This window comes from Bos taurus, chromosome 15, assembly GCF_002263795.3.
Source record: "Bos taurus isolate L1 Dominette 01449 registration number 42190680 breed Hereford chromosome 15, ARS-UCD2.0, whole genome shotgun sequence".
Taxonomy (NCBI): Eukaryota; Metazoa; Chordata; class Mammalia; order Artiodactyla; family Bovidae; genus Bos; species Bos taurus.
The window spans coordinates 62,574,937-62,593,385 of NC_037342.1; the positions used below are offsets into that span (position 1 = coordinate 62,574,937).

At 55.8% G+C, this 18,449-nt stretch overlaps 1 protein-coding gene across 4 annotated transcripts in view; it reads right to left on the reverse strand.

Annotated features, from left to right (window-relative positions):
* The window catches only part of PAX6 (paired box 6), a 28,931-nt gene extending 15,843 nt beyond the window's left edge, over positions 1–13,088 (reverse strand). For 3 of the 4 annotated variants that reach the window (XM_024975031.2, XM_010812717.4, XM_059874578.1), the window contains exons 1-2: positions 2,142–2,174; positions 1,731–1,791 (exon numbers count right to left, since the gene is read on the reverse strand). In XM_024975031.2, coding sequence (XP_024830799.1) covers positions 1,731–1,740 — 10 coding nt within the window. In that variant the 5' untranslated portion in view covers positions 1,741–1,791; positions 2,142–2,174. Of the gene's footprint in view, positions 1–1,730; positions 1,792–2,141; positions 2,219–6,009; positions 6,191–12,979 lie in introns of those variants that run through there. The other variant, NM_001040645.1, reaches the window with a different exon arrangement.
* Between the last annotated feature and the right edge of the window lie 5,361 nt (positions 13,089–18,449).

Here is an 18,449-nt window from a genome sequence, read left to right on the forward strand (position 1 = left end):
AAAGGCACTCCCAGAGAAAGATCGAGAAAGACCTTCCAAACTTCACGCGCAGCCGAGGCAATTCCCAATCTGGGAATGCCAAGGCGTATGAAGCCGCCTAATCCTAGACCTCCCTCTTTCTCCCCCAAACAGGCAAAAAAAATAATAATAATAACCTGCCCACCACCTCCGCGGCGACCGCCGGCGGGTGCTTGCCCAGGGCCAGGTCGCCTCTGCCAGCATCGAAATGGCAGCGAGGAAGCGCCGCTCTAAGTTCCCCTTCAGAGGTTAAGCCTCAATCATTGTGTCCCTTCCCTAGGGACGGCTGGCGCTCTCGCCCAGTGGCGATGATTATGCGCCTAGAATTCGACCGCGAAGCATCTAATAGGAAAACATATGGTGTCAATTTGGATGCTCTGCGCCTCGCGCACACCCGGGAGCGAGCGGCACAAAGCCCTGCAGGCCGGCCCGCGACCCCGCGCCCCTCGGGGCCCGCCAGCCAGGCCGCAGCGGCAAATGCTCAGCGCCGCGCGCCCGGGGCCGGCCTGCCCAAGAGCCTGCGGCTGGGGCCCTTGTGCTGGAGAGGGGAGGACCCAGCAGCCAGGAAGAGTGGCCAGAAGCCCGAGCCTCGCCAAGGAGGGTTCCTACCGGGCCAAGTCCCCGGGGCCTGGCACGTTCTGTACAACTAATCCGCCTTCCAGCTCGGCGCCCGCTTTGAGCCCTCTCCTGCGCTTCACGCCCACCCAGCCGCTAAAGGGCCAGGGGACAGCTAGCGGCTGCAGGACAGATGCATCAGGGGCTAGGGACCCCTCTCAGTCTGCAGTTCGGCAAGGGAATGTTTCTAGAAGATTTAGGCTTTCAGGCACTCCATACAGCGGAGCCCTTAAACCGCCTCAGGGCTCTGTCCCTCTACCGGGGCCTAGTTTCACTGGGCCTCCAGGCTCTCAGGCCCGGTCTCAGATTCGTCCTGCCACAAAGCAGCACCCACGTACTGAGCAGGAAGGTGGGCTGGGTGCCCAAGGGGTCTAGGCAAAGGGAGGATGGGAGATGCAAGAGCCAGCGAACCAAAGGCACATCGGGCCCGGAATGACTAGGACCCACACAGTAGCCACCAGGGCAGGGCTGCTCCAACTCCTGGGCTCGATCCCCACTCCTCCCAGACCTAGTAAACCTGCTCTCGCCGGTCTGCGCCCTGTAACAGTCCACGGTTCCAGTACCAACTCCACCCCACCGCAGGCCTGGGTGCCCCACTCCCTTGGCCTTCCAGGCCCCTCGCCAGGGTGGCGATGGGAGGAGCTGCTCTTAGGGTGACTGGGGTAGAGGAGCCCCCACCCGCCCCAGACGGTGGAGACTTTCAGTCTTGACTAAGCCCAAGGGGCCTCCTTCTCGCGCTACGACGGCGAGAGGCCTCCGCCCCGCCCCGCTCAGTCCAGCCCCCCTCTCTGGGGTCAGAGCCCGGGCAGGGGCGGGGAGGGGGTGTGAGTTACAGGATTTGGGGGGATGGGGTTTCTCTACCGCAGCTTCGCAAACTCTTGCGGGCTGTTCCCAAGGGCCCAGCCCCTGTTCTTCCAGGAGGGAGAACAGAGCAAACGCCCTCCCCTCTTGGAGCAGCTGCCTCAGGTCCCCGGGCCTCTTCCCTCGCGCCCCGGGCCTGGCCAGCGCGGACACCGAGAGCCTCCAAGCCCTCCCCCGACCCGCGCGCTAGTCCGCGCCTCCCCCGCCCGAAGTCCAAAAAGACCAGAGGCACTTACTGTTCTGCATGCTGGCGCTGGCTGGGGGCCTCGGTATCCCACGGGGCTCGAATATGGGGCTCTGTTAGCAAGAATATAGGCATTAATTCTGGGCCGGCACCAGGTAGGCCTACCTCCCTACAGAGGGTGTCCTGGAAGAACAGGAAATAATCCACTCCATCAGTTTGGGGCTATCGGATCAATCAGTTTGGGCAGATCAACTCTGCCCTCCAGTATGTGCAAAATCTACCTTTTGCATTACAAATACTCCAGTATTCCCAGTCTGTTTCCCCCATATCTCTTAGTAGTTAACCCTTTAGTCAGAAGAATCCATGACTTGATTTTTAATTTTTTCTTCCAACTGAACAACAATGAAGAAGCATTCTGACTCTTTCAGGTTGAGGAACCCAAAGCAGCCAGCATGGAACTTGCCTGAAATCTGGGAAGTCTGTCCACTCTCACAATAAAAGGTCTCACACATCTGCGCGCTCCTAGTTAAAGTCTTCCCCCTAAGACAAAACAGGGGAGAAAGGTATGTCAAACTATGACTCAAAAGCATAGATCATGGACTCTCTGATCCACACTCTCAGAAAGAAAAGAAAAGAAACCCATCTTGGGCTCAAACTGCCATTAAACTCTAAATCCCAGAGCTACACCCACATTTCCAGCAGCCTGTCCTGCAAAGGTCTCCAGGTTTTGATAGTGGCTGCTCTGACCCGGCTTTGGGCAATTTGCAGAGCCTGACAATTTAGGGCCCCATTTTGCAAAAATACCAAGAACTAGGGAAAGAAAAGGAGAGAACAAGAGAAACAGTGGGGTTAGGAGAAGAAGCCAAGAGCTGGGAGAAGGGGGGCTTATACCTGAAGTTTAGAGGTGAAGCACAGAGGACCCTGGAACTTCAGAGTGCTTGAGGGTGCAGGCTGGGGCTGCTTGGGAGGATGTCAGAACCATTACTCCTTTCAAGAATTTCACTACCCCAGTTGCCCCAAGCCCCTCGCCCCAACCCAAGTCTTTGGTTACCTCTTTATCCTTCACTCTTCCCCTCAAAGCTTCCCAGTCGGCTTGATCGCCATTCACTTCCATTCTTTCTGGGACTTTGAAAGTGGCAAGCCCAACTTTTTCCCCCCAAAACCTCACTTATTGTGATTAACTTCTCTTTTGGTGTTTAGATCTTCCCCCCTTTTACTGTACTGTGACACACGCTGTCTACCTCGCCTCACTGCTTTAAAAAGTACAAACAGGAGGGGGTGAGCGTGGCCGACAAAGCCTACAGAGAGCGAACAATGGCTTCTATTCTCCAGCTCTCCCCAAACCCAAAGAGCAAAACCGAATCTCCCTAACTAGCAACACAGCTTCCAACCAAAGGTACCAACAACTCACCAACTCTTAAAGGGAACAGAGGGACACTTCTCGATTTGTAAGTCCTGACCCAGTGCTAGTCCCCCAAGGTTAACACCTCCTCCACCACTACCCCTCCCTGTCTTCTCTTAAGAAGTAGGTTCTGGGTGGGGGAGAAAATAGAAAAGTAATTTCTTGTTATAAATATCTGGACGTAATTGTGTTACTGGTGTGAGTTGTTAGGGGCTGTAAAAAGATACAACGGCACCGTGGGGAGCTCAATTGGGAAGAGAGAGTTACAATAAAGAACCCATTCAAAAGGTTTGCCAAAAAAAAAAAAATGTAAAATAATTAAATAGTCACAGCATCACTTTCCCTGCTTAAAAAATTAAAATATTCATTCTTTTTTCTGTTTTGCTTATTATGATTATTAATTTTGCCTGTCTGCAAGTAAAGAATTCTAAGAAGCAAAATTTTTTTTTCTTCAAGGCTATTCATGGTCTAATTTATTAACTAGCTGGGAGGCAGCTTAAATCCATAAAAATAAACTTAGAGGACTTTCCCCCAGCTTCCCAAGGCAGTTTCCCAAAGCCTCTCTCCTGTCTCTCCATCCCCGAGACCAAGTCAAGTCCAGGAGACGCAGAAAAACCCAACTTTCTGCAGAATGCCCAACTCCCCACACACACCAAGTCGGATTCTGAAACTGCAAATAGTAGCTGGTGGGGAGAAGGGGGACTGAAATTCCCCTAGAAGGGTAAAACTTCCTACTGTAACCTATACCTATACTTAACCACAACCGAATGCCCCCAGTCCAGGTTGGTACATTCTTGGAGCCATTTTTAAAAAATCACTAGCTGATTCCAGAGAGGCCTAACCGATTAATTTTCCAAGCAGCTGGGAAGGTGGAAGCATTTCAAATCCTGGTTTTGCTCCTTTCCCACCCTCCTCTCAACTAAGAAGCTATCTCATTACTTAAGTAATCGTTAACACAGTGCAAAAGCAACCCGGGAAGCCAGGCATCACACCCGGAAGCACTCTCGCGGCGACTAGACTCCCCCCACCTCAGCCACAGCTTCAGCCCCCCAGCTCAACCTCGGGGCTTCCTATAGCCCTAGCCCAGTCAGAGACCCATTTGGGAAAGGAAGGGAGTCTCCAAACACCTCGGAGTCGCCTTGCCGTGGTCCACTAGGCCACTGGGCCACTGCCTCCCTATCCCAGATCCAAGCCTCAGTTTTGCTGCTGTTGTTTTAATTACTTCATTCTCAAAACCGTCTCCAAACTTCTTAGCTAGGGTGAAGGGGAGAGCTCACTTTTGGCCCTCCCCGCCCCCAGCCAAAGAGTAATTACCAATTAAGATGACAAAGTTTTACTCTCTAGGGCCAAATAAGACAACAACTAATCAAATTACCTTCAGACGTTTGCAAAGGTCACCAGCTATAAAAAATGTAATGTCAATGGCCACAAACTATTATTTCTCCTCGGTAAACTCGCCAGGCTTTCAAGGTCTTTGCTTTTCATTTTCTGCTCCCACCCCCTCCTCAAATCTTCCCAAGTTCTAGTTAAACGTCCAGTATGGCTTAGGGAGCTTTGGATAAAATGAGAAAAAAAGAGAGAGAGAGAGAGAAACCACCGTTCACTTTGTTTTTAAACTTTCTAGAAATCACTCGTGACTGGAGGGCCGCGTTTTAGCACTCGAAAAAGAAAGCATTTCCACTTGAAATTCAACTCCATTTCCCCCAAATTACACTTGCTAAAATTCAGGGCTATTATGGTGCAGGGAGACTGAGAAAATCTGCACAAGGAAAGAGGCAACAACTTTATGAACTTTGAAAAGACACTTTTTCTCCTGGGGCCTTAGAATCGAAAAGCTCTCGAATTACTCAGACTAATTAGCAGGGAGAGGATGTGATCAGACCAACGGAAAGCCACTGCTTTCATATTGATTTTTCTAAAGGCCTCACAAAGAAAAAAATCAGGAGCTTTGGATTAAAATAAACAAACAACCTTTCCACCTCGAAACTTGTTGAAATGGCAACATCGGGGCAGCTTTGTCAGAGGAAGACAAGGAAAAATACCCACCGAACGCTGGGACAGGGAGGACCCCAGCTTTCGCAGGGTGAGGGCGAAGGTTGGGGAAAACCCGGGGCGCAGAGAGTTTTCAAGTTCCGAGCTCTGCGCCCAAGTTGGGGGCCAGAGCCTGGGGGCTTGATGGAAGCTGACAATCCTCCCGTTCGTCTCCGAGCTCCCTCGGAGCGCGCGTTCCACCGCCCGGGCCTGGCAGCTTCCTTCCCGGCTCCCGCTCCCTCGCTCTTTCCTTCGGCCTCCGGCGTGGGGCTGCAGTGCCGACTGACTGCTCGAGCTGGCGGCGGGCGCGGCTGTCCTGAGCGCTCGGGTGCCAGCGGATTCCTCGGAGCCCGGGAGAGCGCCGCACAAAGCCGGAGGGCGGGAGGGCGGCGGCGAGGCGAGCCGGCTCCCTCGGCGCTCCCTCGGCGCGCGGCTCTCTGCGCGCTCGCTGGGCCCGAGACTGGACAAAGCGGCCGGCGGCGGCCGATCGCTGCAGCCGTTCCTGGGCCTGTGGCACCGCAGAGCCTCTTCGTCCTCTCCGGCCGGCCGGGAGCATTTGGCAACGCTGTGGCCGGGAGCCGCGGAGGCTGCGGCGCCCAGAGCCTTGGTCCTTCCTGCGAGATCAACCCGCGCTGGCGCTGGCGCTGGCGCTGGGGTTGAGCGGGCCGGCCGCCCCGAGCCCTGCGCTGCTCCCGCTCGCTGGCGGTCGCCCTCTGACGCCGGCTTTCGCTGGAAGTAGAAAGTTTGGGCTCCTGCGTGGAAACTTCTCCGGTCCAACTCTCCCGGCGTAGCAGTGGGGGAGGGGACGGGCGAGAGGGAGGAAGGAAGGGGGGAGGAAGGGGGAGACCTGCCTGAATATTGCAATAAAAATGAAGCAAGAAGAAAGAAGCGGACTCACCTTTCTGAGGCATCCTCTCTAGTCAAAGCTCCTGTCAAGAGTTTTGTTTGATTTTTTTTTTTCTGTTGTCGTTGCTTAAAGACCACAACGGTTTGAAATGACGGTGTTTTAAAGGAGTTGCTGGCGAGAGTTTTCTCCACGGACGCTGCTGGTTTGGTGTGTGAGAGCAAATCTCAGATCCCTGGGAAGGAGACAGAGATTGACAATAAAATGGGCTGTCAGCGGCTGGAGAGTGAGAGATAAAGAGTGTGGGTGAGGGAAGTGGCTGCAGCCAGCACACCTATGCTGATTGGTGATGGCTCAAGTGTGTTAATGTGTGTGTGCCGGGCGCCCGGCCTCGCCTCCACCGCTCCTCACTGGCCCATTAGCGAAGCCTGACCTCTGTCATCATCCTCCAGCAAAACACTTCCTCCTGCGCCTGAACCAGAGCGGGAAATGAGGCCGAGCCACGGTTCGCTTTTCAAACCCACTAATCACTCCGCAACATGCAAATGCACGGATCGCTCCCACACAAAATATTGCTTTATGCAAAGCAGCGCCGGGGCCTCGCGCCAGCCGATTGGATGCTCCCTCTCCCCGCCTGGTGCAATTGGTCCGTTTGTTTGAATATGAATACACTTGTTTTCGGCCCCGCCGGTGTGTCCCCGCTGCTCTCCCCGGCGCTGGGCCCCCCGCGCCTGGGCTCTGGGGCTGGCGCTCGCGACATCTCTAAGGCTCAGAGCACTCCGGGAATCAGCGCGGCCAGCTCTGTGGCCCCGAACTTGAGAGGTGGAGTGAAGGCCGCTGAGCTGGGGGTCGCGCCTCCCACACACTTCAGCTGGGCGCGGGACTCACAGCTCATGGATGGAGCAAGTTTCTGTAGCTGCGCGCTTCTCTTTCTTGCCAACTCCCGTGCAGCGTGGCCTGCTGCCCCGTCTCCGCCCGCCTCCCCCCCCCCCCCGCGTCCCTACCCCATCTCCGTCTGGACCCTGGGACGCGAACACCGCAGTGGCCGCGCCCTAGCCCACCTGGCCGAGGAGAAGACGACGAGAAAAGGGCGTTAGCGTCACTGGGTCCCGGCAGCCACACTCGCGCTGAGGCTAAGGCGAAGCTTAGGCCGAGAGGAGGCCGCCCGGCCGGGCACTTGGCGAGGCCAGGCGGCCTTCCCAGTGCAGGCCTTTGGGGCCTGCCCATTCCCCGACCCTCGCTCCCCCGGCCCTTTCTTCTGTTCGTTCTCCTTTCGGAAGGCGCGGTGCGCAGTGGAGCGGAGGCACAGCCGGGGCTGGAGAGGCCCGAGCAAACACGCCACTTACTTTGTGTACAGAGGGTTCTTGTGAAAAGCCTGAAGAGTCCTCACCAAACACTCACCAACTTCTCCCACGTGCCATTTGTTGACTAAGTGCGGCTGTTTTTCCAGGCGCCCGAGAGGAGGGGACGCAAGGGGGAGATAAGAAGGGGGGTGGAGGCCTGGAGTGGAGGGAAACGACCAATGCTGGGAGAGTGTGTGTGTGTGTGTGTGTGTGTGTGTGTGTGTGTTGCGCGCGCGCGCGCGCGTTCTCGCTCGCTCGCGATGTCGGCGTGTCAGCGTGTATCCGTGTGTGCCACCAGTTATCTTCTGTGGTGTGTGAGTCTTTCGCACGACGGTTCCCTCTCCTGGGTCTGCTCAGTTCACGGAGGCAATTCCCCTTCAGCTGTTGCCAGAAAACCGGGGAGGAAAGTAAGTAAATGGCTTTTCTCTTCTGACCACACACCACAAGTCCATTTGTTGAATGCCGGACGATTAGGACACACCTCAGTACACTCCAAAGGCTCCCCTCGGTGCCCGCAGTTAAGGTGACAGGGGAGGGAGCGGCTGCCCCTTCCGGCAAAATTCCGGGCTCTCTTGGAACTTGCAGGTCGCGAGGCAAGGAAAGGGGAAGGTTTGGGATGGGGCACACACCCCAGGATCCGACAAAAGAGGATGGGTTTGGAAGAGCTGAGGTAGGGAGGCTGAGAGGAAGCCGTCGCCAGGTAGACTTGATTCCTCTCCACTTGTGCAAAGTGCAAAAAGTCAGAGCTCATCAATAAAGTCTCTGCCACCTGAACTCACCGCTGACACGCGGCGCGACGGCTGCCCCGGGAGCTGGGACCCCGAGGAGGCTGCAGGCTGCCTTGGGCCGGCTCCGGGCCTAACGTGGGTCTCACGTTCTCCTCCCCTACCTGCGCCCACTAACGCCGCAGCGGAGAGGCCGGACAGAGCTGCGGGGTGAGCTGGGAGGTCTCCCCTATCTGGGCCAGAGTTGGGGTAGCACAACCCGATCACCATCTCGGCCTGCGGAAGGCCCTTCCAGCGGCCCAGGAGCCATACAGCGCCGGGAGAAAACCCAGACCAAAGAAGCTAAGGAGGTGGCGATGGGCGCCCCGGTCGGCGCCTTCTGTGCGAGACTTCGTAGGACCGCGACTTTCAGAGGATCCCAGGCAGCGAGGCAGCGGGCCCATCCCAGACCAGCGAAAGCCTGCATTCTTTCTCTCTCTCCCTTTACTTCGTAACAATCAGTAAAGAAGCTCCAACTCAAGTCCACTGAGCATAAGCGGCGGGGGGAGGAATCCCAGAGACTGTCCGAATTGGAGGCGAATATCATTTTTACAACCTCTCAATTAGCGACCGAGTGGATTAGCACCTTCTTAAGCTTTGCCTTAGAGAGAAGCAGCCGTAATCTTGTTGCTATTTCCCCCCTGGGCACTAGCTCTTTGAATCAGCTCCTTCTCCCACCCTCCCACCCCCACCTCACCTCGGAGAAAAGTTTTAAACAACAACAAAAAATCATAAGAGGCGAGGAGCGGGAGTGAATGCCACTGACGTCATTGGGTGAAGGTGGGGGCTCAAAGAAGGACTCTTGGAAACCACTCTGCACAAACAAGAAACAAAAAAAGGACTTGGCAGCTTCCAATGTGTCAATATTTGGGGGAGGGGGGAGCTCAGCCCGCCGAGAGGCAGAGTTTTCAAAGTTGGAGGAGAGCAGGGAGGAGAGCTTGAGTTCCTGTCCTCTCTGGGCTAGCCTCAAGGAGGGCGGGGGTGCCGTTCTGCCTCGGGCCGCCTGGCGCCCTCTGCCAAGTACCTGTTCCGGGGGCAGGGGGGGGGGGCGGTGCGACAGGGCAGGTTGGGGGACTGGGACGGAGCTGCAGCGCGCCAGGGCCAGAGGTGTGCGCAAAATTGAGACAATTCCTAGGTCGCCATTTTAATTGCGGCTTCCAACAAGACCGAGGCCCACTTGCTGCCCTCCGAGTCGGGGTTGGAGGGAGGGAGTCGCGTCTTCCATTTCTTTCACGCCTTTTCCCGCCTCTCCCTAGGTACCCCCCCCCCCGCCCCCGCCCTCACCCTTTGGCGTCGGAGGAGGACTTTTCTCTGGCCTGTTCCCGCAGGGGCTGCCCGGGTCATCCCACCCGGTAGGGGGAGGCTGTCTTTGCCGAAGGAGTCGCGCTGGGGGATCGCCGCTCGCCTGAGTGCCCGGAGTCTCTGGTCAGTATTGGTGCGTAAGTGTGAGGTCGGGCAGCATCTCACCCCTAGCGGTCCCTGGCATTCGCCCCCTGCCCGATCTTCAGGTTTCCCGCCCGGAGGGCGGCCTCTGGCGAGGCAAAGCCATGCCCGGCTCGTGAAGAATGTTCGCTTGCTTCGCGGCTTCGGAACCAAGAGTCTCCCACCCGGTGCTGTGACACCTCTGAACTGCAGCTTTCCACCGCCTAGCAGAGGAGCGGGGCTGGCGTGCTGGTCAGGGCGGAGGAGAGCTTTTCTTTGGAGGAGGAAAGTCTCCGCCAACACCTGCGTCACTTTGCAGAGCCTGAAACGGCTCTCCCTCTCTCTGCAGGCCCTGGGAAAGTGGGTTCCCAGCCTCGTGGAGCTGACGAAACGGGTCCAACGAGCACCAAACGCAAAGGCGACCATCCTGCCGCCCAGCCAGGGGCGCCTTCTCCCCTCGGGCCTCTCTCTTTTCTCCAGCAACCTGCGGGTTTCCAGCTCACTCGGCAGCCTCGCCGAGCCCAGAGCGCCGGGAAGCGGAGGAGAGCAGAAGCCGGACGGGTGGCGCCTCCGGGCTGTGGCCACGCTAGGCTGGGGAAAGCCGCGGTGCCCTCGCCCTTCCTCGCCTCCTGCCAAATGGCAAGTGTGTCTCAGCACCCTCTGGGTTCGATTCTCTTCCATTCACATTAGGCGGCAAGCGTCTCTTTCTCACACCTCCCCCTCCAATACTCAGAAAAAAAAAGAAAAAAAAAAAAAATCCTAACTGTGAGATCCCTGCTGCCCCGCAGGTTGGACTCTCAAGCCTTTGCTTTCTGGACCCTACATGCTGTTGTCTAGATAGGGACCAGGTTTAAAACTCCTGATGTGCAGGACACATGCACATACTTGCAAGTAACAGCACTCTCCGATTTTTACAAATACGGTTTCTAGGAAAGTTTGCTGTTCATTTCATTACCCAGGCTCTCCATCGCTCCTTTCCCTGTAACCTCCGCCCTTCAGAGGCCAGAGTTCTGCTTCAAATGAAAAGCAAGCCAAGGCCACCTCAGTCCCTTCTCCCTGGAGATTCCCTCTCTAAACAGCTGCCTGTATTTAAAGGCGAGGGACCGAGTCCTGCAATTTGTCCTGGATTGGCGCAGGGAACACGCGGGCTGGAAACTGAGGGCTTTGCTGTGGGGTTTGCGGCAGGGGAAGGAGGAGGGAGCAAATGTCATGGCTGGCTCGCTCGAGCAGCCAGGGAACCGGAGCTGAGCGTATCCTGACGGGCTTTTAAAATGACATTGATTGGGACAAGCTGTTCCCCACCCTGGTAAGAGTTAATCTGCCTGTTAATCAAGGCACTAAGGGGCTCAATGCGAGTTTTATTAGCGATTGGAGAACAGAGGCGGCAGCGAGGGATCAAAAGCGGAGATCCCAGATACTGGTCAGCCCCGTCACCAAAAAAAAAAAGTATTATCAATTAGGAAACAATTCGACGCTTTTCATCACTTCCTAACTCAGTTTCACAGATAGTGACTTACAAACCTGACTAGCAGGGAAAACCAAAGCCGAGGAGCGACCCGGGGCGAGAGGCGCGGGGGAGGAGCTGCGGGTTGGCTCCACCGAGTTCGGCCCTCGAGAGTTTTAAGAATACTCAGCCCGGGGCCCTGAAGCCTCAGATTCATTCCTCCCGAGAGCAGAGAGAATGATGAATAAAACAATAAATATCGCCACCGATATCGACACCCATTCCTCAGGGCAACTCCCCACTGCTCCGGCCGGGCTCCAGCGCACGGTGGCGTCTGGCCCCCAGCGCGCCGCAGCGGGGCGGGCCGGAAAGTTTGCGCAGCGAGAAGGACTCTCCTTCCGTCTCTCCAGCGCTGCCCCCTTCTGCCTCGGAGGGGTGTTTGGTACCCTTCGGCTTTCCTTTAAAATTCTAAAATAAATAAACGTCCAGACCTTGGGGAAATTTGAATAGTAACTGATTCAATAATCCAAATTATATGAGTGGATCTGAGAGAAAAAATAAACAAGCCAACTGCATGTGCCCTCTACTCAAAGACAGGGGACGGAGAAGGCGACAGAGGAGGTCCCCGGCTCGCCCTGGGCGCGGGGCGAGGACTCTGGTCAGAGGTAATTATGTCAGTGCGTTTTCTCGCCGTGACAGCCGAATAAACACAATCTCCAATAAACATCTCTAATGAGGGAGGAGGCCCGAGGATGGCTGGGTTTGATTTATGACTGGAGGAGAAGGTTCACTTCCCACTGCGAAGCGGGTAACCTGCTAGCCGCCCGGCTCTGGAGAACGGAACCCGCGGAGGAGAGGACCCCAGGCCCAGGTAAGGCGCTCGGCTGCGTGGCCACTTCTCTCCTTCCCGGGCTTCCTGGACAAGGTGGGCAGAGGGCGGCCATTGCTCAGAGTTGGGCGGTGGTCCTGAGCACCTGTCACAGGTGCCTGAAATAGAAATGACACCGAAGGTGTCCCCAGAAAGTCTAGAGAGGGGATGTCAGCAGCAGTGGGGAGAACCCAGGCCTCACCTAGAGGCCCCCCAACCTCTCAGGCGGGTGCTCCAGTGCCTGGCGTAAGCCTTTCTGGCATCTCCGGCTGCGTGGGGCTAGACTCCTGAACCAAGAGGTAGTTTGGGGTCGTCTCTAACCTGACTCACTTTGGAGAAACTTCCGGCGGTCGGCTTGGGTTGTCCTGGGACGTGAGAGTAGCTAGCTGGGCGCTGCTCTCCCCGGCACTCAGAGGCCCGACTACCCTGGCGCCCACGATCTTCCCACCCGGGCAGCTAGCGCAGCGCCCGCGGTAACCCGAGCCCGCGTTCTAGCTCAGTGAGAATCGCTAATTATTAGGTCTTCCTAAGTGAAGCTCAAATCGCACGCTGCGTGCTTTATGCGCTGCCCAGCTCTGTGGGCAGCATTCTTTCGTCCTCCTCTCCTTTCCGAGAAACGAACTCCTATCTCTAAGACTTTGTTTCGGCGCAACTATCTACACTTTGCAGCCGCCGGAAACTTTTGCTGCACTTCGCCCGACCCGCGCGGCGGGGCGTTCCTACGCACTCCTGGCTCGGGTGGGGACCTCTGCACGCGTGAATGTCGCGAACTGCTAGTCAAGGGAGTTCCAGGTACAAACTGCATCACCCCCACCCCCAGCATGTCTCACGATCGCAAGAGGCTGCAGCAGACAGTACCAGCAGATCCCTGTCTCCCTTTTCCCACTTCCCTCTCAACCCCTCCCCGCAGCTCAGCACTCAACTGGAAGTCCACTCAAAACACTGGGACGTTTTGCCACTATTGCAGAAAAGCACGCTCGGCAAGAACAAGATACCCCCCCCCCCCAACCTCCCATTTTATCCTGCCCTCGGCAATTCCCTTCCACCTTTATCTCCTTTTAAAAGCAAAAATCAAGCCCCTGGGCTACTTGGGGCCGGCCGGCTTGGTTTGGGGACACCGTCGTGGGCAGCAGAGGGACGGCACGGGTCCGAGCGGAGCCGGGGCCGGAGACCCGGCGGTTACCTGGGAACCGAGGGCGGGGAGGCAGGTGAGCTTGGCGGCGCGGGTTCCCACACTTCTCACCGCCGCTCCGCAGGGGGAAGTGGCAGATCTGACAGCCGCGTTCTACGCGAAGACCTGCCCCAGAGTTTAAATGTCAATGATAAGAAAAGAGGGTGCTCAGGCAGGCGCTAACTTTCCTTAATATCCATGCCAGCGAGGTCCTCATTGGCTGCCGGACCCGCGTGACGTCATGGCGACCAGAGTTGGGCTCTGCTCCGTGCAGAGTTGCGCTCGCGCCGGGCGGGAGCCTCCCCTCCCCATCCCGAGTCCGGCCCGCTCAGTGCCCTGCCACGGCCTTACTGGGCCCAGCCCTGGGCTGCCCACGCCCAACCCATCTTGACCCGCCCCGCCCTCCTTTAGGCCGTAGAGTCAACCGCAAGGAAACTAGTCCTCCTGAGTGCGCTCTTCCTCCCCGCCTGGCACGCGAGTCCCTTTCTCTGGGCTGGGCAACTGCATTTCCGGGTGCCCACCGATGATCCCCTCTTCAGATCCTCGGAGGAAATCACTTCATCAGAGGGACCGGAGGTGGCGCTGGGTTTGAGAGGGAGACTTGGCAGGAATCGTTTGCAGGAGGAGTTCGAGGAGAGATGGGTACCCCAACCTGGCCATGGCGCCTACAAGTCACCAGCTGGGTGTAGACGGGGCGGCTCAGGAAGAGCACGGACAATCCGCTCCCTCTTTGGCTAAGCCAAAGTTCTCATGGTCCGCTGGGTTCTCAGAAGGAGACACCCAAAAGGCGCCTGTCAGTCTGATCCGTCCGTGGATCCCCCTCACCACCCTTAGGTTCCAGTCACGTAGGAAATGTAGGTGATTTTATTACTCTTTGACTTAGAGGTTAACTGTTGACTTTGTGGCCTGGAGGAGGAAAATAGGAAAGTCCCCGATTCTGAAGTCAAGATTCCCCTTCCTGGAGCCGAGGACACAACAGAAATTGGAGCAGGATTGGCAGGATACTAACCTGGTGGTCTGTGCTTTTTTTTTTTTTCCCTCCTTTCATGCGCTGTGGACCGGGAGGTGGCTTAGTCGAGCTGGGCCTAGCTGTCTTGTGACGGGGACTTAGACCCGCGTTGTCATTCTGGTGTCTCCCTCCCTCCTCCCTAGCAGGGGAGGGGGCTTCTCAGTGTCCAATCCCTTCCTTTTCTGCTTCCTTCCGGGTCTCGAACTTGGAAGTGACAGAGGTCCGGCCCGGAGGGGCAGGGGGCGCTTGACGAGGTGGCGGCAGGGAAAGCGGTGGGGCGTGGAACCGCCTTTAGGCAGCCCGTGGGAGGCCAAGCCCCTGAAGACCGGGGCGAGTCTGTGTGGAGGCCAGGAGGGGCACGTCTAGGCCAGAGGATGACCCGGGGGCCGGCTCCGGCAAGCCTTGCTCGAGCGGGGGCGGCAGAGGGAGAGCAGAGCACAGATGGCGCCGAGGCGCGCGAGGTCCAGCGGTCCCCGCTCCCGCTCCCGGCACACCTGGATAGGTGTGTGACTTCGCAACCGGCCGGGAGGCGGCTCCAGGCAGCCCGCCTGCCGCCTCCTCTCGATCCGTCCAGCTCCCTGCCGGACTTCATACTTTTTTCTTTTCTTTCTACTCGGTCCGTCGAGGGTAGGTAGGGGAGTGATGATGGAAAAGGGAAATGGGAGCCTGTCGGCGGTGAGGTCTAAGCGTGGTGTTTCACTGATTTACAAACACACCCCACACTCCTCCCGGTTCCAAACCCCTGGTCTTCCAGTGTCGGGGGCAAGGAGCGTCCTTCCACCACCCCCAACCCCCTCCACCGGCCTCTCTGATCTGGCCCAGGACCCCACTGATCTGATCAGGGGTAGTCAGCCGGGGAGTGGCGCTCCGGGAGGAGTTTGCTCTGGTTTCTCCGTCGCCATCGGCCGCCTCCCGTGACCTAGTTTCTTGGTAAGCTCCCAGCTCACCTCCAGTATCTGGTCGAGGCCCCGGCCCCAGATGTCCTGAGGTCTCCCCCGCCCCCAAGGTCCGCCTTGGAGTTTGGACTGCGGGTAGGCCTCGGGCTTGAGTAGGCCTTCAGACTCCCTAGTTTCTGTCCGCGGCTCGCTTCCCACCTGCCCCCTCTGTGAGCCTCCGCCACGAAGGCTGCTCCGGGCTTGCTTGGAGGCCGGGCCATTAAGTGTGCGCGGATCCCTGCAACCCAGCAGGGTGCTCGAGAGCGACGCTGGAAACGCCACGGCCGCCGCCTTCTTATCTGCCTGTCAATAAAGGGCGCGCTCGGGGCGAGCTGGAGCACCGGGCGGTGGAGGCGAGGCCGGACTAGGCCCTTCCGAGCTGCCGGCCAACGCACAAGCCGCTCTCCATTTGCCCCGGGCACGGAAGCAGGGCGGGAGGAAGCTGGCGCTGAGGTGGCCACCCGGGAGGATGCGAGTTGTACGGCTGCCAGAGCTCGGTACCCCAGCTAGCTGGTGACCCAGGAAGACTCTGGAGATCCTTCCAGAACCCGAAAGCCGGGGCTCCCCTTCAAGCCCGCCTTGTGGGTAGCTTGTCTGGGCGAAAGTCTTCGTGGTGCCCAGTCCGCGAGGCCTATCCTTGCCCCACCTGGGCACAGGCAGATTTCTGTAGGCCGCACGGGCAGAACGGCAACACGGGCGGCCCGGGGCATCATCGACGACTCGCAGTCCCGGGATGGGGGGAGTGCGACCCAAGGCAGGCTGCAGGTGGTGTGCAAAGGGCCCGAAACTGGAAAGGAACCCCTCTCCTTCCAGGCTTCCCCCCAGCTCAGGCTAGCTCAGGCTGAAATTCGCCGACACCCAGGAGAGTCTCCGGCTCTGCTTCTCCACCGCAGCAGCGAGCCGAGCTCGGCAGCCGCTTGCCCAGAGGGTTTCCCTGGTCACCCCCGGCTTGTGACGGCGAGAAAACCCAGAGCCTCCCTTCCACCCCAGGTTGGGAGGAGGATGGGATTGAAGGGCCTGAGACCGCGGGTAAGAGTGGAGTGAGGGAGCGAGAGGAGAGATTATAGGGCGAGGCTTGCTTGGAAGGAGACTAGGGGAGAAGATAGCCGGTTGTTGGCTTGAAGTGTAGCAGAGATCTGTTGTTCTTGTCCAAGGTATGTTTCTCGCTCTCTTTTCCCCCTCCCTCAACTACTTTGTGCAAATAAAGGCTTCCAGATTGGCGGAGCCCCTCCTGCCGGATCTGTGCTACATGGTGGGTGGGAATTGGTTATTTGTCTTTTCACTGAGAATGACACTGAGTCTCCCGAACAATTGAAAAGTCGAAATTGATTTTTCCATCTTAGTATTTTAATTTCATTTTACTACGTCTGGACGATAACGCATGCTGTTAACTTCTGTTTTTAATTATTATTCCTGGGCGGGTGCTAGTTCATAAAGGGGCTTAATAAAGCTGTTCGTATACAAATTAATCGAGGGAGAGGGAAAAGTCTGATTAATTGAGGAAAAATACTATATATATATATATATATATATATATAGTGTGTGTGTGTGTGTGTGTGTGTGTCATTTCAAACAGCTGTACAAGCCAGAAATCCATATATTATCTCAGAAATTAAATTTACTGAGTAGTTAGTGTATGTGTTTCTTGCTTCCCTCCCTTCCACTTCCTTCCCTTTAAGCAAGATTCCATTTTAAATAAAAACTGGAGGAATGTTCATGAATCTGAGCATCAAAAAAGGAAGTAGAATAGATAATATTTGCTGTCCCTTTACCCAGATCTAAAAGACTGCATAAAGGCATGATTATGTGCAACACTGGTTTCTCTGCTATTCAATTATTTTTCTGCTCTCATTCAAAGAAATGATTGGTTTCTTCTCTGTTAAGTCAGTTCTACCCCACCATAAACTTTTCTTGCACGTTTGAGAAAAATCTTCCAGTCTTTCCAGCTTGCTTTCCCACTAAGAAAATCTGTATTACAATCAATTGAAGAAAACTCTGACTTTTTTTTTTTAATATTTTCATGTGAAGTCAGTCTGTGGTACCATGTTTGATTTCTTTCTCTCTCTAGTCCGGGTGGAGACTGAGACATTAGCTGAATTCCCTGGGGGTGATTGGATGCAATTCGCTGAAAGTAGACAGGCACGTCCTGGATGTTAGAAATTCACTTTTTCTCAACATGACAAGGCCGCCTTCGATCTACAATTGTATTTGAATGGGCAATGAGCGGAAAGATCTCTCATCATTAAGCCTGTTTCTACTTTAGCAAAATAACTAGAGCCTTCATTTGCACACAAATGCTCATAAAACTCAGATTCTCTGCAACTCTTTAATAAAAAAGGATGGCTGCCTAATTTAAACTGGAGGTGAGAAGGCAGAGAGAGAGAGATGGGGGTTTCAAAGACATCCCCTCCCTTCCCCTAAAATGTCCATGTGATTGAGTTGACTTTTTTTTTTTTTACTTTAAATCTTAAATAAGATGTGAGTTGTAACAAGAGGATTGGCACTTACTCCGTGACCCTTATAATTGGATTAAATATAGACTGAGACATACAAAAACACACCAAGATTGACACCTGCCAACTGGACTTCCTTATGATTGATTGTGATGCTTCGTGCTGGCAACAATAATGAAATAAATTGTACGGATAAAACAGCACATTTGTCATTTCCGTGCCATGAGTGAGGAAGTCAACGAGTCAGGCAAGCTGTTAGCTGACAGGCGCGAGCGGGAGGCAAGCAAAAGAGATAAATAAGGATTCCAGGCATTGACAGGACAAATTATGACTTGTCACAACCTTTTTAAATTCAGAAGTTTTCAATTAACATATATATTGCTGTTACATATAAGATAAGAGGGGGCTGACATAAACATGAACGATACTCAGGGACCCCCACCACCACCAAGGGCTTGGGTGCCCAGGCCTCTCCAACTGTGATCTTAGGTGAGCCCTGGAGGGCACCCTTGGGCTACAGTGCCCAGTCAGTCCATAGCCTGGGCTTAGTAAGGTGGCTGAGACTGTGCTAGGCTGAGGGGTGGCTCCTTCTTTTGCTTGACCTACAAATTGTGGCTCCAATACCTCTTCTTCGCTGAAGCAGAGCACCCAGCCCAAAAAAGAACCCAGACAAGGCCTGCACCCAGGTCTGGCAGGATGAGCCCCACTCTCTGCCTTACTTAGTTGCTGCATAGGAAGTAAGAGGTAGAGGGTGGAGATGTCTTCTCCCATTTTACACTCCAAAGTCTTGCCCTCAGGAAAGAAACAGAGCTCCTGGTTTTGAGGTATCAGCAATGGCCACATCCTGGGGCCAGGCCTAGGCTCCTGAACCCTGGTGTGGCCTCTGGGACCCCTAGACTCCTCCTCTAATTGCCCAGCCAAGTGTCACCTGGACGGAGGGCACAAACCCAGCTCTTCTAGTCCTACCCAGGATGACGGGCTACTTCCCCTATTTATCCCTCGATTTTTGTTCACAATTTCGGGAGTTCCTTGTTGGCCCATGGATGGGGAGGAGCCTGGGCAACCCTGGGGGCCTGAGGCCATTC